This window comes from Toxorhynchites rutilus, chromosome 3 (genome assembly GCF_029784135.1).
Source record: "Toxorhynchites rutilus septentrionalis strain SRP chromosome 3, ASM2978413v1, whole genome shotgun sequence".
Lineage (NCBI taxonomy): Eukaryota > Metazoa > Arthropoda > Insecta > Diptera > Culicidae > Toxorhynchites > Toxorhynchites rutilus.
This window is the reverse complement of record NC_073746.1, coordinates 96,015,822-96,041,907: the sequence shown is the minus strand read 5'-3', so window position 1 is coordinate 96,041,907 and position 26,086 is coordinate 96,015,822. Positions and strand designations below refer to the sequence as shown.

General features: G+C 38.6%; 1 protein-coding gene across 1 annotated transcript in view; it reads left to right on the top strand.

Annotated features, from left to right (window-relative positions):
* Positions 1–2,271: 2,271 nt before the first annotated feature.
* Positions 2,272–26,086, top strand: part of LOC129780393 (netrin receptor UNC5C-like) — a 403,924-nt gene continuing 380,109 nt past the window's right edge. The window contains exons 1-3 of the mRNA XM_055788611.1: positions 2,272–3,434; positions 15,045–16,130; positions 16,283–16,499. Coding sequence (XP_055644586.1) covers positions 15,516–16,130; positions 16,283–16,499 — 832 coding nt within the window. The 5' untranslated portion in view covers positions 2,272–3,434; positions 15,045–15,515. The remainder of the gene's footprint in view (positions 3,435–15,044; positions 16,131–16,282; positions 16,500–26,086) is intronic.

Below are 26,086 nucleotides of genomic sequence, written 5' to 3'. Positions count from 1 at the left end.
CTTGCCATTAATGGCTAGCACAATCTTGGTTCATCGAGTGGCGTTCACTACAGGGGGAACGCATTTGATTTTGCTATCAGAAACTGTTGATAAACTCACATACCTGTGCAAGAGCGTTTATGTTTACGTATTGAAGATGACGTTGACTTCGATCGTTGATCGTTAATCGTTGATGTTTGCGTGTACATTTGTATGTGCACTTTCTTTGTATAACTCTTCACACGTCGCTCTAAGGCTAGGTTCTTCCCACTCAAACATTATCTCCCTCTCACTTAAATCCTATCTCTCACTATCAAACATTATTCTTTTTTTATTCCTCTTCGTGCACCCATGGTTATATGCCAACATTACCATTCACGATCGTATTGTGGGATTTCATGCCATTCCCGGCCTTTTATATCGGATTTTAACGAACCGGAAGTCAACATCCTCGATTCTAAAATGGCATCGGAATACGACATTCGACTTCCGCTGGTAAGCCCATATCGTATGGGTTTTCCATATTTTGTTAGCATTCAATAATACCATCTGCAAACCGGAAGCTGAAATAAGATAATATTTTATATTATGGAATCTACGTTCATATATTGTTGATAAAACATAGGAGAAATATCATGTGTATGTTTTGAAACGAAACGGTAATTCATGAAATTAATCATTAATGTTCAACAGTCCGAAACAGCAAAAAGTATTGCCACGTCACAAAAGTATTTGACTGACAACAAGCCAACCAAACTATAAAATATTCTCCAACTGATGATTCTTGTTGGAAATTTTCTTAATTTTACTATAACATCGTTTAATTTTGTGTGCTTTATTCGTGAAAACGCAGAAAAAGTGTGTGTAGTGAGTCAAAATGTTGTTACATCATACTGGAATGGATCGAATACCATTCGTGACGTGACAACAACTTCTGGAGACAGTTGATACTTCTCTATTTGTGGACCGATCTCAACCAAGTTTTGTGGGTTGTTGACTTTCATTGTTTGCTCAGAGAAACCCAAGTATGAAAAAAGGTTTGAACCTATGTTCATTTGATAAACTAAAAAAATGCTCTATTTTTGTGACGTGACAACGCTTCAAAATACCTGTTTTTCAAACGCTTGTTTCTCATAAATTACAAAATGAAACGTAGGTCCACCCACGGCTCTTCAAACAAGCATTTAATCACATGGTATATAGACATTGAAATTTGATTAAGCATGTGCAGAGATATCTCAAGAAACATAAAAATAGTGAAAACCTAAAATATTTTAAAGATAATTAAGTAGTTTTTTAAACACGCCTCTCTCAAAGGTTGGTGCATAAAAATTAAATTTGTTGCAAAAAATGTATGATATAATTAGTGCTTATTCAAATAACGTTTTCAATTTTGTCCTAAAACTAGATTTGAAATTTTGTTTTCTAGTGCATAACCTCATGGAATGTGTCTATTCTCTTTATTGAACGTGAAGAGAGAGTAACACTTTTTTCAGACTGTATGAATTTACATGGGATGGAAAGGCGATAGGCTCATTATTGAGTGACAATGTATCAATTAAAGTAAAATTGTAAGGCGCTGTTCCGAATACACTCCTAGATCCTAGGATCTAACGATAGGATATTTGCTTCTCTTAGAAGAAATCGTGGAACATTTGTTTGGATTCAGCGGCATACGATTTATCACACAGCATATGCCAAATCTATGGAAAACTTAACAGAAAATAATGTTTAAATATGGTCTCAACCACACAACGTTATCCAAGAAAGCTTTCACATTACTTCTCATACAATACCAAAAGCCACTGCATTAAACATTTATCACCGAAACGGACAGATAAATGAACTCCCAACCATGAAAGTTATCGTCCCAGCATCCCTCTATTCTCCTCCCAAATTGATTAACCTGATTGCATTATCCCCGCTGCAAATCCGCCAAATTAAACTGCAACCCACCACCGGGCTAAGTCATTCACCTAATCCTCGTCCTCACCGAGTTCCCACATAACAACATAAAAGAAAAACAAGAACGCGCGAGCAAAGCGTGATTGTTGGTCTTCCCAATTTACTCTTTCCAAAATCTTTTCATCGTCCTCTCGTGCAATTCCTCTTCGCGTGGCCCACCTCGAGGACCATCCACTCCGAAACGGTTAGTTGTATTTCACCAATTTGACAACGGAAATACGACACGAATTGTACACGCGAAAAAAGAACTAGCTTTTGGAGAATCCTCCACCGCCGAACGACAGATCCTCTAACAATAGTTAATTTAATTTTCCAATTGCAGGTATCACCTGGTGTCCTGGTCCTGGAGTTCTGGAGTCCTGGAGTCGAGGAGCAGCACTTCTGCTGCCGGAGGCGCTTCCGATGATTGTGTCACGCTGCACAAGAGAACGTGAGAGAGAGTGCGAGTGCGAGTGAGTGGATGGAAGAGCGAAACGAGCACCAGCAGCGGCACCAAACTCCAGCCCGAGTGGGCCTTCGTGTTTTTAGTCTTCGCCGTGAATGCAATGCGAGCGGTCGGGTGCGAGTGTAGCAGGAGGGAAGTTTCTCGTCGAGCGTGTCGATCCATCCTTTCCTCCGTGTGTTCGGTCCGTCCGTCGATCGTCAGCGATAATAGCGACAGTGTGTAATATGTTGTTACGACGAGTTCGGGCATAGGGCAAGAAGAAGGATTGTGTGTGTGCAGTTTTTTTTTCCGCTTCCGATATTCCGAGTCCCGGGAACGACGTTGACTGCCCCACCACCGGAAGTGGCGCTTTGTGTCGGTGGAAAATTTATAAGAGTGCCGTTTCAATCTGTGAGCGAATGAGCCGAACGGGGATGTGAAGTGAAAATCCTCGTATTTTTGTCACGAGAGAAAAGTGTGACCCCATCCTCCGACGTCGAGTGGGTGGATGGTATTGTTGTGCCGGCCAAGCAGGAATAGTGTGCCAAGAATAAAGGAAGAAAAGTGGGCTCTTCTGTGTGGAGCCGGTCGGATGAATAGTTTGGTGTAGCTGGAGGATACCTCCCTAGGTCCCGCCCCATCCCTAGGTCCCGTCTCGTATAGTTTCAGAGGCCAATTTTCCGTGGCAACCGTTCAGAAAAGTCAGTGCAGTGTGGGAGGAATATTTCATCAATGGTTTTTAGCCGGTGGCGCACATCGACCCGGCGACAAGAAGCAAACGTGCAAGAGTTAGTGGCTTTCCAGCATACACGTGTGTAATATGTTGTTCCTGAGCCTGAAGGGTTGGAGCGAAGAAAACCGAGTGTAATTAAAAATTTATTGAAAAAATCTTAATTAGAAAAGAAAAAACCAGAAGCGGAAGTGTGCAAACGTGAACCGGTCGGTGAAATTATTTGCTCGAGCGGCTGTCGCTGTTGTGGACGGAGAAGAAAATACGAAAGGACGACAAAGTGATTCTTTTTTTTTTTCATTATTTTGTGTGGGATTTTTGTAAAGGACACACGTGGTGAGTTTCGCTACCGTATTGCTGGTTGGAAGCATAGCGCGAGGATTACCTTATTTGATTGTTGCACTGTGCTGAACGCCAGGAAATGAGCCGCTTCAGGGGTTGTTCATGGATTCCGACAGGATACGCATAAAATGGGTGAAGCAACACTATCTATATTCGAACACAGGAATGTCATCGCGGCATTGTATAGATATTATATTTCCTAGAAATCGGTCAACGGTGACAGTTTCGTATTTAAAATTCCTCGTGAGAGCTGCTGTCTCGTCTGCTTGTTATGATTTGTGTTTCATACTTCAGCAAACTCTCCCAGTGCTGCTGCTGCTGCTGCTGCTTGTGGCTTCAAGAAGTGTGCTGCTTTCCACGAATCCTATCCTGGTTCGCGCAGTGAACGATTTATGACTCCGCAGTAGTGACGGAGGTGGAGGCAAATATGCATTCGTGATGTGCATATCGGGGCTCGGAGAGCAGTTTATTCAGAAATAGATTGAATGATAAACAGAAGTAATAGAAACGACGACGTTATTAGCATCAACTAATCATGGTGATATTGCACCAGTGCGGCATAATCTCATGGTGTTGGAACGCGATTGGAAAATCAATTTCGTCGCACTAGAGCTGACATCGGGAGGATCCTACTAAAGGCGTGTATTATAATTGTGCATGCGAATGTGACACTTTACGTTGCGTGATCAATTATTGAATAATTTATAATTTGGGGAATCAAAAATCATTTGCGTAAGTCTGTTATCAGGCTAATGCGAACGCACAGAATGCGTTGTAATTCGTGATTGTTGGTTCTACCCTATCGAAAATCCTATTGCAGTATGTTTATTCATGTTCAAATTATGAAATGATACAATATTATATTTCTCTGTTTGGTTCGAAGCAACGAGCTTTTTCCCATGAAGGGAGCTCACAACATTGTGCACAGCTGAAATTGAATCAGCTTATTTCATATTTCTTTTACATTCCATTGAGTCGGTTACGTCGAGATCACTGATTGACGTTTGCTCAGAATTTTCGGATTATTCTGTGCATTTTTTCTGTGTTTTTTTAGAAAGAATATTGATCTGAACGTCATTCGTCCCAGTTGTATTGTTTCAGATCACGAAGTAATATTTTTTCGAATGATGGAGAGAGTTTTTACTTAAAAAAAGTCACAGGAGGGTAGTGTCCGAGACACGACCGCGTAGTTGACGTAGGATTCCGTTAGGCTATCTATTTGAAGAATTACATCGTTAAACTCGTTACATCGTTGAATAATGATTTGGTGGCCATGAGAAGGGCAATTTTGTTGGTAGTTGGGTATTGTATGTTCACTTCACCAGTGTTTACCGAGTGATGATGACAGAAGTATGGTAAACAGTCGTTGGGTGGTGCGTATCAGATAGAAGATGCCGAAGTGGAATGAGATATGATGAAAAGCGCCCTCTGTGACCGCAGACGAGATGCCTCCTATGTTATGTATGGATGAAATAAAGAAAAAAAGATTACCAATGCAATATAAAATAATTACCAATACATATTACTTTAATATAGAGAAAACATATTTGAAATGGAAGAGATAATTTTGTTTCATAATTTTTACTTTCTGAGTGTTTATTCAACCCAATGCGAATTTTAATTGGACTAACAACACCGAATACTATCTGTAGAGCATATGGGAAATCACTTTTTCGAATATTTCTTCACTTTTCCAATTTTTTCTCGTCGCATGAATTTCCTTGGGTGAAAATGAACACAACAAAACAGACAGCTTAAACCGAACGACCCGTTCTCGAGCGGGAACACACCTTGTTTTTTTATTTATGAAAATTGAAATAAATCGTTTCATATATAAGTCATTTTTAACACAACTGCTACCATACACAATTTTACAATTACACGTGTGCTAAATTTTTCACAATACACGATCGGTCATTGGCATGAAATTTCACGAACATTGAAGTTCCAAATTCAAATTTTATTTGCTAGAATTAAACGTATCACTCATCTAACTTGCAATATAAAAATTCCCCTGACTTGCATATATTTACAATGCCGATTTCCCTCGGGCACCTTGGTTCTGATATCTCTGTTAGGGAACACATTTCGGTAGGAACAAAAGCTTCCCCTGCTTTCATGTATTGGCAATGTCGATTTCTCCCAGGCAGCTTGGTTTTGATGTCTCTGTTAGGGAACCGCCGCATGTGTCATCAATTTCGATCAATTGAAAGTGGATATTTCCGTTAGAATAGGGGTTGAGATTTTTCAATTGTTCGATAGTTAGTTTCATGACATATATTATTCTATTCAATATAAAAAATCGTTATGGAGTGCCGAAATCGATTGACGCGATTGATGCGTGCACTAGCTCATCTTAAGAAATGGTGTCCAACTAGTCAAAACCGTTCGAATGACCTTAATTTCTGGTAAAGACGAATGCGTTTGGGAAAAATAGAAAGTCACAGACTGCCAAATCAAGTGATAACGTCGTATGATTTAGGACACAAACGCTCTCTAAAAACTCCGATATAACTGTTAGACCCGGTTCTTATAGATATTGGTATGGTATAGAAATCAAGAACTCCATTGAAACATTGTGTATGTCCGTCCAATGCGAAGGTGGGAGGAGATTCGATAACGATGGAATTTTCAGGTTAAAAAGTTTCCTAACATAAACGGTATGAGTCTCAACAAACTAGTGTCATGCCTTCTGTACCTCTCCGAATCTCAAGATACCCAAGGGTTGTTTGGTGGAAGCGGAACCGTCAGTGAAAACGTAATGCGAGTCTTTATACCTCTCGCTACATAGTATTTGAGAATGGTGTTGAATAATCTACTTTAACTTTATTTAGTAGGAAATGATCCGTTTTAGGGTAAGATTGGTTCCATGGTCTAGTATTGGCTCTGACCCAGTTTGATATGGAAGAAATGCTGAAGTAAATCAAGGAATGTAAAAGTAGATTTGTTCTCAGTTCCAGGGAGACACCTTTGCCTCTTTTAAGACTATGTCAATTGATAATTTGGTTGATTCAAAAGCGTTGGCGTAATACTGATATTATGGTATGCAGCCACTCCAGAACCGCTTTGGAACAGTGACAGCAGACCTGATTTATCTATGTGTCGAATAATTGAATTGCGAAAAATTGCGTTCGTACATAGCTCTTGCATGCTTGTTTTACTACCGAATTATGCATCATTTGCCGATTTGGATCTTAACGGGCACTGTAAGCCTTTTCTGGCAAAAATATTCCACTCGGTTTGGTAGTTCACGCTGTACCTTTTGACCATATCTTGGACGGATAAACTATGATTGGATTTAAGGGGAACCCCTGTCTGGATGGTCGAAAAATAATGAATTTTCATGATTTTCGTTCGGATGTTAGGAATAGAGTGAAGTGTTCAGGTATTTCGGTTATTGTTCAAGGTATATTTGAAGATGTATTTGCCATTTTTTGAGAGCACGAATATGGATTATTACGCTGTTGACAGCTGAATGCGTAGATGCTGTCTAAAAATCGGTACCTTGCTGGTGGTATCGTTTCTGGAGCAACGGGGTCTCGCAGAACGAATTCCAATGAGTATTTTGAAACCTTTGGACAATTCCTGAAACGTTACAAAGGGGTTTTTGAAAATTCGAAAAAATGCCAAAATGTCGGCCATTTTTGTTATAAATAAGTTATTTTTTATGAAAAATCGCTGCTCATGAAAAATCGAAAAAATGAGATATCAAAAAAAACGGTTATGTAACGCTTTAGATAGTTCATTTTTACATGCTGATAAAAAAATTCAGTCAAATCGGTCGAGTAGATTCTGAGATACCGATACCACCAGTTGAAAAAACTCGGTTTCGAGAAAAACGCGTTTAATAATTCGTACAGCAATACTATATCCCTTGAGGTGACTTCAAACTTTTGGCTGTAACTGTCCAACGAAACCAAATATCGAAAAATGTTTTAAGAACAAGGGCATAAGCTTCCAAAAAGGGAAAAAAAATCGATTTTTTCGATCTTCCAGACCGGGATCCTCCCTTGATGCACCTCAGCACATTCTTCCTCATCTCTCAGTCTCTGATTTCAGTTTTTGAAGACCATGGAATCCTTAGTATACACAGTTGATGGGAACTTGCACACTGTTAATTATTCCAATATCGAATACGAACACGCTGTTTTCATTAGCTGATGCCAGCAGTATTTTTTTGTCAGAAAAGTCGCATCAAAAACGTAACAATTTAAAGTTAGGTTTTTGTAAATAATAATCCGTCATTACTGCTGAGAGCTTTTATCGGTGTCAGCTGTATTTTGTGCGAGAATATGGAAATATTCGAGCCTATTATGAATAGCTGAAACCAGTTTTTTCTACTATTCATTATTGAGACCTTCAACTGAAACCAGGAGAAACCATTACCGGAGCCTACAAATAGAAGAAAAAATGGTCGCAATTTGCTGCACGACTACGCTCGGCAACATGTTGCTCAAGTTGTAAGAAAATATCTAGTAGAGTGTTTCTACACTCTGGTCAAATATTCCACAAAAAAACAAGACACCGACTGACAAGACACGACCGTTGGTGGGGGTAAGACGCAAGGATAATGTAATACGCGAAGCCTAGAAGTTTATAGCTCGCGAGAGAAATATTTTGATTTTCTCTCTCTCATTTTTTGTCCGTTCAGTATTTGAAATGTAGACAGAGAAAAAGGAAGAGAGCGCGAGTTGGATGTTCTTTCCATCACTAAGGGTGCTCGATGTTTGACATTGTCTGCCACTGTTGATAATTGAAGAGAGACAAACAAAATAGTGTTCAAACCAAACTTTATCTGTAAAAAAGTGTCAAGTATTTAACCTCGAGACAAACAGGGCACGGTCACCTTTTGCATTAAGCAAGTTTATTAAGGGGGTATTCTAGTGTAGAGACACGAATTTCGGACGTTTTTTCGTGCTCCGTAGAAATAAAACGAAGAATATTTTTACTATCCATTATATCATTTGTTCAAAATTTTTCATAACTTGAATAGTTAAGAGCTGATGAAGTGAGAAGGTTAAAAAAAGTTGTGCCATGACGTACACGATTCCATCCCTTCTGGTTATCTGAAACAAAAAATCGAACAGATTCTGAATCAGTAAAGATGCCGCTATCGCATGCACCTCGGACAAGCCGAAAACATCTTTTTTGACAAAATGGCGGCCGTTTGAAGAAGGTTCATGCGATAGAGCGATGCCTGCAGATTGTATCCATATAAATTCGACATAAATCGGTTCAGTAGAACTTGAGATATCGTGTACGCCAGTTTGAAAAAACTAGTTTCGAGAAAAATGCGTTTGAAGTTCATTGTTATCGCCGTACCAGGTTAGATACCGCATCACTAAAATGGCTCTAACTCGGTAAATAATAGGATTTTCGATAATTCCATTCTGAGGTATGTTCTTGAATGCCTTAACTACAGAAATATGAAGGAAAAAAAATTAGATTTTTTTCAAATTTCTAGACTAGAATACTCCCTTAAGAAGAGACGAAAATCTTATCCTAATTTCACCTACCTAAACTTAATCTTAGTCAAAGTCAGCAATACCGATTACCCGCGACAACTTGGTGTTAGTGACGAAATCAGTGAAACTTAATCAATATTTAAAAAAAACCTAACCGAACAGATGGTTCGAAACATCTCTGTACTTTGTGGACCTTAATTCACGATTTTGGACTTGATCCACGAAAAACAGTTAAGGCTGAAGTGAAAAAATGTGACATTTGGTGTTTCATCTGTTGTCACCATACGTGGTGTTTAATTCCGAATACTCATGGGACTCATGAACACCAAAAGAGTCCTCGTAGACTCGCTACAATCGAAGTGCTGCTATCTGGTGCTATGAAAAAATTTTAAAACATTGGTTCATAGTATGGTTAATCACGTCATGGTTCTCAAATAATCGACGAATCCAAAAACCCAACTCGGAAGCTTTATCAGTGAACGTTCAAACATAATGGCACACGCCGTATCCTTGCTTCGGGCTTCGAGAGAATCGTTGTCCATTTGAGCCTCAACCGAAGAAAAAACTATAAGGATCCATGTTTCTCTTAAAGAAATTGGAAAATAAAAAATCAACAATGTTACTTCATGTTCCAGCATTAATAAGCTTCAAGATACTATGATAACACAAAAAAATGAATCAGTAGAGCAGATTGGAAGAACAAATCTACTGAAATGATATTGACATAATAAAATATTCAAATATAATGAATTGCTGTCATTCTCAAATTTGTTAGAGACAATACGGGTTCTCATACAGTGTACTCGAACATAGTACCTAAAAAGCTGCAAATAAAAACCTCTATCAATAAAAGCCAATTGTGTCATCCAACAATGTGGTCTGTTGTCGTTCGCATCAATGCAAGCGGTTCCTTTTTGTTCCTTACATTGTGTGAATTGTCGTTGTACCTATTGTGTATTGTCGGTCATCACAGAAGACTTTGGACAGGCCACCCGACATCCGAACCCATGAAAAACAATTAAGTGAAATAAATGTTGGATAACAACCGCAGTGTACTTATCAGAGAGTTAGAAAATGACATTATTGAGGTACAGTGACTCAAATCCGTAATCGTACACCACCATGCAGATCTCTTTCCCCTTCTTTTGAAAGTCGAAAACAAGCATTCGGAACATTCTATTTAGATAAAATTATAGTGTCATATGAGAGTTAAAAGGTTTGCTATCTGTTTTCAGAATAATGGTTTTTATTTCTCTAAAAATGGCGAATGTATGTGCTAATGTATGAAAATTGACTCAAACTCATAATCGTACGCTGGTTGAAATCTCTACTCGATTTCGAAGACGTTGAGGAGTTGAGGATTCAAGTTTTGCCATGACAATGACCCGGAGCTCAAGACATATGAAGTTCGCACATGGTTACATTACAATTACTCAAAAGTTATTGATATTCCTCCACAATCTTCCGACATCAATTCCAGTAAAAACCTAAGGAAGTTGTCTGTGTAGGAAATTTAGAAACCATTAAATTTCTAAAAATAACGATTTTTAAAACCACCTTATGAACAAATTGATAAATATACCTTCCGAATACACAAAAAAAAACTCGTAGATAAGGCTAAAGACAGCTAAAGATAGTTGCAATGAACAACGAATACCATAATAATGTTGGAATTAGTAAATTGAGTCAATTTTCATACATTAGCACATACATTCGCCATTTTTAGAGAAATAAAAACCATTATTCTGAAAACAGATAGCAAACCTTTGAACTCTCTCTATGACACTTTAATTTTATCTAAATAGAATGTTCCGAAAGCTTGTTTTCGACTTTCAAAAGAAGGGAAAAGAGATCTGCATGGTGGAGTACGATTACGGATTTTAGTCACTGTATCTATTTAAGACATCAGAGTCAAGAAGTTTGGTGGCCGTTGTATTCCAGCAAACTGTTTAACGAAAGACCTTAGTTTCAAGCAAAAAAAGTTACCGAATTGAATTTACCAGATTTACCAGATATATATATATATATCTTATTTTCAAGGCTGATTAAACATTCACTGAACGCATCAGAGCGCGATCTTCAGTCGGAAGCGATTCCCAATGCTTAAATTAGAATTGAATAAATTCGAATTCATGGAATTGGGTAAATTACAACAGACTTCTGCAATGCGGATTTTTGTCAAAATACCAGACTGTCAACAAGTAGTTTTATTTCGCATGCAAAGATCAGATCCAAAAAGCTTTGATAATCCGCGAGTGGCACACGCTGAAAGTCAAGAAAACTCTCGAATGATTCTGTTGACTTTTTGGAAATATATGGGAAAAAAAAATAGCAATTCATTAAAGCGAAATTTTTAATTGATATTTCCGGAACTTTTCTGATAGAATGTAGCTATATATTTATCTTCGTTATATTGGGCCTCAAATATTCGGAAAATCGAAATGGTACATTTGAAGCATGTGCCGTTGGTCAGGTTAGGTGAGGTTTTATCAACCACGCTTTGGACGTAAGATTACGTCTTTCTGGAACATATTAGGAGTACAAATAAGAAAATGAAAATCGATCGCATCGTGAAAATTTCCAATTTCAAACGCTTATTGCTCAGTTATTTCATGATAGATTGATGAGTTTTTTTGCGTCAAGCGATTTTTCACGCAAATTTTTTTAATTGAATAAAATAATATATGTCTTAAAACTAACTATCGATCAATTAAAAAATCATAACCGTTATCCAAACGGAATTACCTCGTTCTGAATGATCGAAATTGAAGATACAAGCTTCCCTTTTGTACTCACAATTATTGCTCAGTCATTTTCTGATAGGTTTACGATAGTTTTTCATCAATCATTTTGGGCACCTCATAACAATTAATTACAGTTAAAATGAATAAAATTATGTATTTTATGAAATTATAGACTTCAAAACCAAGGTGCCTGGAGTAATCGGCATTGCAAATACATGAAAGTAGGGGGAGCTTCTGTTTCCACCGAAATGTGTTCCCTAACACAGATTTCAAAACCAATGAGCCTGGAGAAATCGGCATTGCAAACATATGCAAGTCAGGGGGTTTTTATACTGCAAATAAAATGAGTGATACGATTAATTCTAGCAATCAAATTCAAATTTGGAACTTCAATGTTGGTTGCTTCATGAAATTTCATATCAATGATCAATCATGCATTGTGAAACATTTAGCACAACTGTAAGTGTAAAATTGCATATGGTAGAGGTTGTATTGAAATATGTTATGATTTATTTAAATTTTTATAAATAAAAAATTGTGTTCATTTTCACCCAATAAGAGTTCATGTGTCGAGAGAAATTGTAAAAGTGAAGGAATATTCGAAATAGTGATTTCCCATATGCTCTACATATCGTATTAGGTGCTGTTGGTCCAATTGAAATTCACATTGAGGCATCTAGCATTGTGTTCCGTTGGGTTCGAAGGGAAAATGGAAACACAAAGGGCGATTTCCATCATATCTCATTCCAATTCGGCTTCTTCTATCTTGCTATGCACCATCCAACTACCAATCACCATCCTTCTGTCATCATCACTCGGTTGTAAACACTGGTAAAGTAAGCAAACAATAGCCAACAACCAAACAAAAAGGGCACCCAATCATTATGAAAGAGTAACGATGTAATTCTTCAAATATTGGGTTGGGGAAAAAGAAATGTCGTATATTGTTAATATATGGCAACACTTAAACATATCTTGTGTTGTACTTATCGCAACGGGTCATACTATACGGCTATACGACAACCTAAAGCGAAAAAAGTCGTAGTCGAAGCGCGGTGAGCCGGCCAAAATCATCGCCAAGCCCGGATTGACGGCCAGGAAGGTTCTGCTGTGTGTTTGGTGGGATTGGAAGGGAATCATCCACTATGAGCTGCTCAACTATGGCCAGACACTCAACTCGGTTCTCTACTTTGAGCAGCTTGACCGTTTGAAGCAGGCGATTGACCAGAAGCGGCCACAAATGATCAATAGGAATGGTGTTGTTTTCCTCTAGGACAACGCTCGGCCTCACACATCTTTGATGACCCGCCAGAAGCTACGGGAGGATGTCCTATTGCACCCACCGTATAGTCCGGACCTGGCTCCAAGTGATTATCATCTCTCCCGGTCCATGCAAAACGCTCTTGGTGATACTAAGTTGGTCTCAAAGGAGGCTTGCGAAAACTGGCTGTCTGAGTTTTTTGCAAATATTGAGTGGGGGAAGGGGGGGGGCATTGTTGCTTATTTTTGCACAAGAGACACAAGCAAAACATCCTGATTTTCTTTACAGTAAGATACAGGAGACAAAAAATAATCGGCCTGTGAAATATGTTACAAAAGTATCTCATTTCAATTTGCGAGATTTTTAGTGTAGTTCAATGGATCATTTAATCATTCCATTTATCTAGTGTAGATTCGTTCACGGTGTTTTCGTATTGACGAGAGGATGTATAGAGTATTTTTATTCACTCCGATCAAATTGTAGAAAAATGCCGTAACAGATTGTGTCCGTGTTTTTTAAAAAAGCCGTACGGTATGCTCAAACGTATAGAAAATTAGAAGCTTGCATTGCAACGCTACACTAACGAAATAGCTATTGGAAAAATATGACATTTTGTATTGCGATGGAATGTCAGCGAGTGTTAAAATCGTTTCGTACAAAAACCATCAAGAAATGACAATAAGCGATCAAAATTCGATAATTTTTCGAGATGCGACAGCTTTGTGGTTTTTCAATTTGTTCAATTCTTTGAACGAATGTGTAAAGTAGGAAGCGATAAATTCAGCATACGTTAGTTTTCAGTTGTGAGTAGACATGAGAGAGACATGTGCCAAACATGATTTTTTTTTCTACAAAAAGTATATGATTTGCATCTAATTAATAGGCCGTATGAATAAAAACAAAATTCACCTTTACTTTACTTCATTCGAGCAGTCGAGCAGTGAGATTAAGTTTTTACTACGTTTGGTATGAATAAAAGAAACAACAAAGTATTTACTTTTCGAAAATGGATGTTTAGCTGATTTCGTATGAATAAAACAGCATCCATCAAGTATTTACTTCGTTATTATCAAGTATGCTCATGAGCATACTTTGGATCTGAAAACACTATCATTCGTTTTGATGTCATATCCGATTTATGTTTAATGCTGCTATCTTGCGCTTGAAGTTAAACAAGTTAACGATCCGCATTGATGGCATTGAGCTTCGTTTACTAGTTCAGGGGAGCGTAAAAAAATTGATTGGTTTTCAGGCGGAATGAACATGTTTTTAAAATTTAAATTAAGAATGAAAAATAACCTTTCCGTACCAATTTGGCATTCTGTTTAAATGAAAAACACTTTTGTTTGCGGGTGGTGAAAAAATCTTGTACGATATTGTTTTTGAAGACAACTTTATATTATAATGAAAAGTTTCAGTAATGATGTTGGAAATGTATAGACAAAGGGTTAAATAAAAGTCGGAAAAAAGTGTTTTAAGTGTTTAAATAACATGATGTGAACATTTTCATTCAAATTTTAACATTTGAAAACTGGCTTCGTGTCTTCTAATATGATAGGTATTACACTAACGAGATAGGGACCCAAACTATGGTCCCTAATTGAAATTCGCCACCAGACGTCGACACTATTCCTTTTTCATCGCGAATTCACGCTTTGTCCAAAAAAAAAAACGTTTTGAAACAAAACCTAAACAATCAGTTGATAGATGTTTGACAAAGTAAAAACTATGTTCGAATTCGAAAATCAAATTAGTAAAGTAAACTTTTATTCATAGGGATTCAAGTAAATACTTGGAAAGTTTACTTTACTTGGAAACGGGCAGAATAAGTAAATACTTTGTTTTATTCATACGACCTAATGTGGCAGTTGAGGAGTCTTACATTGGGCTCCTTGCTATAACAGTAAATATATAATGATCCACCATTAGTGCCGAATTTTAAAAATTCCAAAACTTTAAAGCAATAAAGATTTACACATTTCCGAGGGCTGAAGACGCACCATCCAAGAACAACCCCTGAACGCACGAAAGTCAACAACTCAAATGTCCAATCCACATTGCTCCATTCACACACAACCACACCCACCCACACACATGCCAACTGATTCGATACCCATTATTCTATTATTCCCAGATTGTATCGGCGACAGCGTCAGGAGCAGCAGCAGCACTAGGAAGGAAGACAGCAACGGTTACTTCATTGCTGCCAGCGGAGCAACGCTTTCGTCATTGAATCCGTTTTTGCTGCCGTCAAAATCTTCCATTGACGTTCGAGGGCCTCTGTACAGGACCAACAACGCGCGACGGTTCACCTATCCGTTCTTATCGTTGCGGCCGTTCCATCATCTTGCGGTGTGAGCCGTGGCGGTGATGTATTGTTACACGCCAGGACGCCAGTAACTCTTTCTCCGCCGCACGGGGGGCACATCCTGTGAATGGTTTTGTTCTCATCCACTGGTCCGCCCGTGTTTAGAGTGTGCACACAAACGAGAGGAGGCCCCCGATGAGTGAATGAAGTCGCCTGATCCGCCAACGAGCGACAGACAGCAGCAGACCTTACCTTTTTTTATTCGAAACCAGAAGCGTGGAAGCAAAGGGAGATAACATGAGCATAAATAAAGTTACACTGTTTCAATTATTTATTATCGTACTCTCGGTCGGAGTGGTAATTGGCTCCAAAGTGAATAAAGAGCGCCAGCTAAGGCAGCAGCAAAAGCTGCTGGGTGGCGAGGACAAAGGTCACCGCTCCGGTTTCGGTGAGGATGCGATGGATTTCGGATACATCTCGGATTCGCAGGGACTCCCGACCCGGTTTGGTGACGAAGATGACGTCTTGTACGCGAAGAAGCAAAACGAGAGTGGAGCTCAGCCGCTTTTACCTGGTGGCGTTGTGGGCGGCACCAATGGGCAACAAAGTCCATCGGTAGCCAATGTTAAGCCCCTGCTGGGGCATGATAATGATTACGATTATGATTACGAGGAAGAGCTGGAGCATCCGGACGAGAACGATAGCCACGATAAGGATATCGGTAGCAGCAATCACAACCATGACATAGGAGATTATACCGATAGTTTCGATGGGGTTGATCAGATCGAAAGTTTCGGCGAGGGAAGCGATACCACCAGTTCGCTTCCGGTTTTCCTCGTCGAGCCGCAAAACACATATGTAATCAAGAATCGTCCAGCGGTGCTTCAGTGCAAAGCGTCCCATGCTTTCCAGGTAAGCTCCGTCTGGCCACTCCCAAGATTAACCAAACACGTCTGCGAGGCGGCAAGAGCTAATATTTGAATCTCATTAGTTCCACAGCTAATTTCTAATTACATCGTCTTTCTGTGTTTCCCCGCACTTTCTTTCGCTCTCTCTCTCCGCAGATCTCGTTCAAATGCAGCGGTGGCAACAAGCCCCCACTGACGACCCAGGAGACCCACGTGGATCCCCACACCGGTGTCCAGCTGCAGGAAGCCTCGACCACGATAACCCGCGAACAGGTCGATGAGTTTTTCGGCCGTGGTCCATTCAAGTGCGACTGCCAAGCCAGATCCTCGCGGGGTGTCGTCCGGACGCAGCCAGCCACCATCCAGGTCGCATGTAAGTGTTAATTACCCGTAGTAGTTTGTAGTTTGTTAGCCTCCGTGTTGCCCTGCGCGCGAGAACGGGTTTCTTCTACTTCTCCTTCTTCGCTACGGTGCCCTCGTGGAGCTCGCATAATAGTTGGTTTGTGGACCGGAGTGCCGGGAAGTTAATTTGCCCGGCTGCTGCTGTTGCGCTGGTTGTCCCGGTGGATGCTTATTACGTGACGGGATGGAAATTGGTGGAATTAGTGGAAAAATGATGCTTGTTCTTATGAAAATATATTGAATTGTTTTTTTTTCTGGCAAAGTTCAAGTGAAATCCACATAAATGCGTGATTAATTTTCTTATAACCGATATGTTGGGACTACAATTTGAAATCACGGGTTTATGTTTTTTAATATGATTGTGACCAAGGATGGTTCCAATCGTATCAACGAGCACTCGTTGCATTCTCTTATTTGATTCATTCAACGCACACAATCATATGTTTTGAATCACTCATGAAACAGGAAACTGACGTGCAAACGAAAGCACTGAATGAACACAGCGTGAGAGTCATCGTTTGGTAACTGTGCGCGGGTTCATCGATGCTCGCTTGTATCATTTGATGATTCGTTCGTTAGTTTCTGCCGTCGCTTTACTTTCGTTTCCTGATCCGACTGGGTGCTAAGCCTCGAAGCTTCGGATCGAATCGCTTTGCGATAGATTTGTGTCGCTCTCAAAAATGAAATGAATCGTAAAGCAACAAAAAATCTACAAGTAGTAGAACAAGTAAAGTGTGATGAAAATGTAACTTTTCGATGCGCAGTGGGCATTGATAATACTTGCAGGTTGCACACCAAACAGTTGTCGTGCAATAACTTTTAAATGAAAAGCCAATAGGGTTCAGTTTGCTTACCAAAAAGTAACTATATATAACCTTCGAAACGCAACCTATAAATACTTCGAGTTTTGCTCGTCTCAAGGGCGAATACGAAATTATTGCGACACATTTAACAGCATAATTTTTTTACCATTGGGTAAAAATCAACCAAATTTTGCACACTTTCTCATTGATGTGTATTGTCTACATGCTGTCAAACTCGAAGTCGTGTTTTTCGATTCAACGAAAATGGAGGTGAACCAACGCGAGTCGAGAGAACAAATTCTTTTCAAACACCTGGAATTTCCTGACCTGTCGCACCGGCAGTTGGGAAAAATGTTGAACATTCACCATTCAACCGAGTATTGAAGCGGTTCCAGGAGCGGTTGACGTTGGACCACGGCAAAGAAGCTGGAAGAGAACCGGGACCGGAGAACAAAAAGACGGAGGTAAAGGTGAAGCGGATAATTAAAGCAAATCCCAACGTCTCAAGCCGTGATTTGGCTAAAAAGATCGGCATGTCGCAGAGCTACGTCCAGAATGCAAAGAAGAGAGCTGGACTACATACATACAAGGTAAAAAACTTCCCAAACCGCGATGAGCGGCAACAATCGACGGCTAAAACTCGGGCACGGAAGCTCTACGAGAAGATGCTGACAAAATATGGCAGCTGTGTGATGGACGACGAAACGTATATAAAAGCCGATTTTAAGCAAATTCCGGGGTTGGAGTTTTTCACCGGCAAGAGCAAGTTCGATGTGGACGACAAATTTAAGAAGAAGAAATTGTCGAAGTTCGCCTCCAAATACCTCGTTTGGCAGGCCATCTGCTCTTGCGGACTGAGTGAGCCTTTCGTGACAAAGGGCACAGTAAATGGCGAGATCTACAAAGCTGAGTGCCTCGAGAAGCGCCTTTTGCCGTTCTTGCAGCAGCACGACGAAGTTCCGCTATTTTGGCCCGATTTGGCATCATGCCACTATTTTAAAAGTGTCCTGGAGTGGTATGAGGCCAATTCTGTCCAATTTGTTCCAAAGGACATGAACCCGCCAAACTGTCCGGAGCTGCGCCCGGTGGAGCAGTACTGGGCAATAATGAAGCGGGAACTTCGGAAGAGCAAGCAAACAGTCAAAGACGAGAAGGACATGTTAAGAAAATGGAAAAAAAAACTGAGAAACTGGTTCCGGATGACACTGTAAAGACTTTGATGGAGGGCATCAAGCGAAAATGCGTTCAATGTTACACTCAAGGCTCCATCGATTAACTTTTCTTTTGATTTTTGAAGTAAATATATGTATAAAACTACCCTAAAATTTTGGTTTGATTCTAAACATTATAAGAAAATTGGCATGACATTTTCGGTGTCGCAATAATTTCGTGTTCGCCCTTTAAAATTTATTATAATACAAATTGTCAAATGCGAACTTTTTTCCAATAGTGGGGGCACAAGTTCGCAGCCTATTGGGCAAAAGATCACACTTATTGAAATAAACTTTTGAGATAACTTGTAAAAAAAATCAATGATTTATCATTAGAAGCTTGTGTAGGCATCATCTAAGAGGGGATGGGTTGTTGATTACTTGCTCGTTAGGCTGATTTGTTGTAAATTTCGAAAAGGCATACGATGCATCCTCATGAAGCTAGATCTCGTCCCTCTAGTTTTGTAACCTGGTTGGATCCATGCTGGACTTTGATGGCTTTCGCAAAAAACACCAAATCTTTGAAGAAATCGTTTTGTCCAATGGTCTGCAATGGAGGATCAGTTCCTCAGACTGCTCATTCTCGACTAGAGATGAAACGGATATCCGGTATCCGGCGTATCCAGCCAATATTTGCTATCCGGCCGTATACCAGATATTACAAAAAAAAAAAAAGAATAATTTCTCATTAACACAAAATAAATCTTTTTTTTATTTTAATTGAACGTTTTGTTTATTGGTTTTATATTTGAAATACAGTTTGTATGTTCGAAACATTCCCAAAAGTTATCGCTAGCCTCGCTAGGTTAAATTCAGTTTCGTCTTTTTTGTTTCGTTTAATTTGATTTGTGGCGAAGTAAGTGTATCCTCTCTCTGATTATCATCCCTAAGGACAGTTCCAAGTTTTGTAATCTTGAATAAAAATTATTTTTCGATGGTCTTTGCCCATTTGAAATTGTAGTACAGGTCGGAATCGATTATCCAGAATGTTGATATTATTTTTACTTCGGATGATCGAATTTTCAGGATAATCGAATTAGAAAAAAAATTGAAAGAAAATCTCTCGTTAAACGTAAAACAACTATGATTTGCACTGACTGATTTGTATATTGCATTATCTTAGCCAGAAATTGACCAGCGCCCCCTGGGGGGAGGAGTAATGTTTTGAAAAAATAAAAGATCATCGCCTTGTTGCATCTCGTGGACCAAAATATTATCCAATTGATCAAGCCCAACTACAAGCAAAAGCTTGGCATCCAGGAGCCAAGAAGAGTTCGATGACATGGTTAAGCGAGTCAACATTAGGGATGCTATGTTTTGTGTAACCGAGGCTTGCGACGAGGTACCGGTTGATTCTGGGATGTCTACTTAATCGAGTTTTTGTCCCAGGTGGCCGATGGTTCGTTCCAAATCATGGATGAAAAAAAAATCATGGTTGAAATCGGTCCACTAGAAAAACTTGTAAAACTCCCACCAGTTTACAAGGTTTTGGCTGCAAGGGTTCAACAAACCGGTTGCGGCTATTCAGAAGACAGTCCAATTGACACCATTTTTTTTTGTTTGTTGTGTAATATGTACCTAATAAAACTGTGATATCAGATTAATCATAGTAATTTATTTTCTCGTTGAAAAAAATCGCCAAAATCACATACTCACATACATACCCCCTTAAATTTGGAAATTCCAACGTATATAAATCTACTGCGGATAATCGAAACTAGTTGTATGGAACAACCCCTTTTCCAGCCCTCTCCTTTACCTAACTATATTCAATTTAGTTCAAATAGTCATATTTATAAAGCATATTAACAAATTAACAAAATTTTTGATAAAAAAAAAATCAAAACCAAAATGCTCCGGATAATCGAGTTTCCGGATAATTCCGACCAAATATTAAACATCTGGATAACAGAAAAATTCTCGCTATCAATTTCATATCACATCTGTGTGCATATTCGCATGCAGCAGACTTTTTTATTCGATGTTTTCTTCTTTACGTTAGCCGTGTGGTCCAGATTTTTTTTTATCGTTAATAGTCGTTAATGTTGCTGTTCTTCGAAAACAGACTACTGTGCCACAAGCAAAACTTGACATCTTTTATCGCATATACAATTAACCATATTACAAATCCCTGCTTATTAAAAAATGTTTGTACGATATGCACAATATACAGACATTAGCTGCATTTGCCCCTAAAACGCTTGCTGTCGGTATGATAATTGTTCAAATGAGTGCAATCATGGAAAAATTATCGCTTGGCGATCCTTCTCTATTTCATCCGCACACAAATCCGATCGATTAAGAGTGAATCATTGGCCGACAGAGCTGCTGTTCGTTCAACTCACGAGACAGAATGAAATTGTCTACCACATGTTCGGATTCGTTCACTCACTGAGTGGTATCGTATGATGCGAGACCAACACATTGATTGAAGAAGCTGTTTTCACATACTGAAAAAAGTTGGATGCTTTCGTCGATTCTCTCGTCAATCACCAACACTAATTGTGACAAGTGAAAAATAAAACTGTTTCACCAACCATCTCAACTTTGAACGATAACATATGTAGTTTAAATGCTACACTTTTTTTAAGTTTACTATGTTTGAAGAGGCAAGTTTGTTTTAACATGTTTACGTTTTTGCTAAAACTTTATGATATATAGGAACCGATTACTCGCGGCTACATATTCGTTTAAGAAATTTAAGGGCAGGAAAGGAGATTCAGCCAATTAAAAACGAAGATCAATATCTTCCAGGAAGACACTATTAGGCCTGCGCGTATTGAACTGACTCGTTGGACTGTTTCCTTCGGACCCAATGGGAGTTTTCTAAATTTGATATAGATATATCTCGCATTATCAAAGTGCTACACAAAATATGATTAATTGTGCTAAAAACATAAGGCCTAGTAAAGGAAAGCCAAAAAACAGTTAAAATAGCTATGTTAGGTTATAGTTAGAGATGGGACGGATATCCAAAAATTATCAGTTTTCCGGCTTATTCGGCCTAAGTTGATAGAAAATCGGCTACTAGCTCTTAACTCTATATGATTCATCCCACAATAGCTTACAAACATTGTTTATTTATAGGGCAACTAGCTGACCCGGCAAACTTCGTCCCGCCCAAAATTTGTTTTTTTGTTACCAATACCTTCAAACATTAACGTTTTCTTACTATGAGCAAGTTCATGGGTCCAATCGCAGAGCTGTTTATTGATGGATCTTCTAATCGACCCCATTGAATTTACCTTTTACTATAAAATTCCTAGTATTTCTAACAAAACTTATCATTATAATATCAGATTATTTTCAGACACAATTCTCGTTCAAGATTTTCCGTAACATGGAATAAATGTTTTATACAGAAAATGTGATACAATAAAGACAGTCCCTTAATCGGACAATTCCTTCCTCGAGTTCTGCTCTTATCAACACATTTAGCAATAATTTTGTATTGGTATAGATAGAAGAAGATATAGGAGTGCGTTTCATCGTGCATAGAACATATTTTCCGAATTTTCTCTTTTTCCTTCAGAATTTTCCGAAAATTTTCAATTGTCATGTTTGGTTGGAATATTTTTGTTTGAAATATGTGTAATATTTGTATGGGACCCCCTCTCCATTCCAGAGGAGGGAGGGGTGTCATACTATCATAGAAACTTTTCTCATACCCAAAAACCCTCACATTCTAAATTGCGTAGACCCCCAGAGAGAGGGGAGGAGTGTCTATTCACCATGGAAACGTTTCGTGTCCCCTAATGCATTCGGATGACAAATTTTGCTCCATTTGTTTGATTAGTTTTCGAATTATGCAGAAATTTGTATTTCATTTGTATGGCAGCTCTCCCTCAGAGAGGTGGGTGGAGTGTCTAACCACCATAAAACATTTATTGCACCCTAAAACCTCCACATGCCAAATTTGGTTCCATTTGCTTGATTAATTCTCGAGTAATGCAGAAATTTGAGTTTGAGAAATTTGAGATTTGTATGGCAGCCCCCCCTTAGAGAGGCGGGTGGATAGTCTAAACACCGTAAAAACATTTATTGCACCCTAAAACCTTCACATGCCAAATTTGGTTTCATTTGCTTGATTAATTCCCGAGTAATGCAGAAATTTGTGTTTCATTTGTATGGCAGGCCCCCCTTAGAGAGGGGGGTGGAGAGTCTAACCACCGTAAAAACAAGTATTGCACCCTAAAACCTCCACTCCACGGTTTACTTAAAACTTCAAATTTATTTATTTATTTGATTTTTATTCATGTAACTTAAGGAAAAAATCCTTTTCAACTACGTTACACTGTGGTGGGAAATACTGATAAAAAAAACATATCATTTATTTGCAACTGATTTGTTATAAGGGCGTTTTAAAAATAATTGACTTTTTTTTTCAAAAAATCGTAATTCGAAATCCAAATGTTTAGTCAAAATATGGTGTAAGATAAAGTTGTTGGAAAATCAATGAATTATTTAGGAAAAATAATATTTTCAATACACCATTAATAAATCGCCCTTCAATGGAATTTAATAACGAAAACCTTCATATTTCGAAACAAACCCCTCCCCAACTTCGATATTTTTGAAATATATTTTTATTAGAAATTTTTTTCAATTCAACAAAGTTTTTTTTTTGTTGATCCTTCTTCGTATATTCCCAACCGTGTTTGTTTCCCTGACTACATCAATTCCTCTGTGCATTTTTTTCTGTCCATGAAGCAAGATATCCATGGATATTCAGATTACCAACGATCGAGGATCGCTCCAACGATCTTCGATGAAAAATATGGGGGTATCAATTGTGATAATATGTACTTTACTGATGGGTCCACTATAAATGAGTCCACAGGATTTGGAGCGTTCAACGAATTTTTTAGCACCTCATACAGTCTTCAGAATCCTTGCTCAGTGTATATTGCTGAATTGGCAGCAATTCATTGGGCGCTGGACAGCGTCGCCTCACGACCTGTTGAACACTATTAAATTGTAACGGATAGTCTTAGCTCTGTCGAAGCTATCCGTTCAGTGAGGCCGGAAAAGCACTCGCCGTGCTTCTTTGAGAGAATACGAAAAATTTGGAGTGCTTCATCCAGACGTTGTTATGTCATTACCTTTGTCTGGGTCCCTTCACATTGCTCAATTCCGTGTAATGAGAGGCCTGACTCATTGGCAAAGGTAGGTGCAATTGAAGGCGATATATATCAGCGTCAAATCGCCTTCAATGAATTTTATTCTTTAGTTCGCAAAAATACCATCGCTAACTGGCAACGCAAGTGGAATGAAGATGAATTGGGCCGGGGTTTCACTCGATTATCCCTAAGGTTAGCCTCAAACCGTGGTTCAAAAGTCTGGACTTAAGTCGGGACTTTATTCGCACCTTCTCCCGACTCATGTCCAATCACTGTTCGTTAGATGCACTACTCTTCCGTTTCAATCTTGCCAGCAGCAATCTCTGCGTTTGTGGCCAAGGTTATCACGACATCGTGCACGTTGTTTGGTCGTGCGAGGTGTATCTGGTCGCCAGATCGAATTTAGAAAACTCCCTTCGGGCCCGAGGAAGACAGCCCAATGTACCGGTGAGAGATGTGTTGGCTCGGTTAGACCTTGATTACATGTCCCATATATATGTTTTCCTTAAAGCTATCGATCTTCGTGTGTGATTGTCCCTATGTCCTTATACCCTCCTTTCCTTCCTTTGCGGGTAATTCGTGCCCTTGCTATAAATAGTAGAATAAGTTGAAATGTAAAAACACTATAGATATACGAACAGATTTAAGAATTGAGTGTTCATCAACATTGTTACAGTTTCCTTATACCCCATCCTTCTCCTAAACATATGTCACCCTTCTAAACTCGAGTACACCGCGAGTAATCGGTTTTCCACCTTACTAACCATAGATGTAAGAAAATTGTTTATATATATAGTTTTAAAATTATATCTAAGAATTCGGCTCCTTTAAACTTAAGTTACTGAGCCTGCAAAAATAAACGAATTAATAAAAAAAAAAATAACAAAGTTTTGCCTATAGTGATGCAGAATGTGATTTTGTGTAACTTCTATTATATACACAAAGTTAAAAAAAATGGCTGGAATTGCTCTATAGTTGAAGAAACATCGTTTTACTACTGATATTAAACACAAATATTTTGTTATTGTAATTAATGCGTTTTCGAAATTTATATGTTGAGGTTGATATTAATCGCCATAACATTCAATTTTCTGCATGTAATTCAACAATTCCATTTAAAAGAACAGAACGAAAAAATTGTAAGGGGTTGTATCTAGGAAAAGACCGCATATTTTTAACGTAGAACTGCGCAATTATATTATGCAATCCACTTGTTTACCACTTCGAATATTATTTTAGAATGCATCGAAATTTTTGTAATAGATTATGTTCTTCGTTACAAATAAATTTGATGAACGTCCTTTTACGTTTGATATGATGCCTAGGACTACCAAAATATTTGAACGGAAAAATTGTCAAACGAGCATTGTATTGTACATTTCCCTCTGAAATTATTGCACATCTCATGTTTTCGAAGTTCTCGAATCGCGAAAGTTTATTCACCTCTAGTATCTGAAATGACGATTTTCCCAGGCTTCTCAGTTTAAAAGTACGTTTTAGGGAAACATATTCCGGCCTACACAACGACAAGCGAGTACAAAAGTACTCAACACCAAAAAAAATATACAAAAACAAAACAAAAACAAAACAAAAACAAAAATACCCCCGACATGCATGTATATTTGCAAAGCGGATGTCCACAGGTACATCGATTTTGAAGTCTGTGTTGGGGAAATCGTAAATCGGCCAATCAAAACTTGGCAGTTAGGCCGTTTAGATAACGCTTGACATTTTACAGTTATTCAATTGTTCATCTCATGAAAAATAACATTTTATTATTTGTTATAGACGCGTACAAATATTTCCTGTCAATTGATGCAAACATCTTTCCGATCTGTTAAGAAATGTTCTTGTTATAAGTATTCGAAATACGGGTCAATCGGCAGAACAAATGTATGGTAAAAAAGGAAGTTCTTCCAGTTTTCATGAATTTAAACTGAGATTAGCGAATTGTAATAGCATATCAAACAAATCTTAGAGAATTTCCGATTCGATTGATATGTAAAACATGAGAATTAGTTCACAGTGAAAATAGTTATTATCGTTAACTTTATTTCATAAAAACGTGACCTATTTCTGATTTTGCACCCTTCCTGAAAGACGTAGTTCTACGTCAAAATACCAAACCGTTGTGCAATACTCATAGGAGGAAAACATTATTCGTCTTCCGAGAAAGCAAGTTAAACTTTGCTATAGGGTATTTTGGGACACTGTACGCACTAGTGAAGTTTCATCAGAAGTTGTTCATTTTCTCAATAGTTGACAATATTTGTTTGCGCATTTTCGTTAACATCGAAAACCGGTCGCTCGAAATGGAAATGCACCGAACAAACACTGCAACATGTGAACCGACACCGTGGAGTGAGGAAACGTTGCATTTGAAGCCCTGCCCGGTGGCAACTCATTGAGATGGTCAGAGCGTAA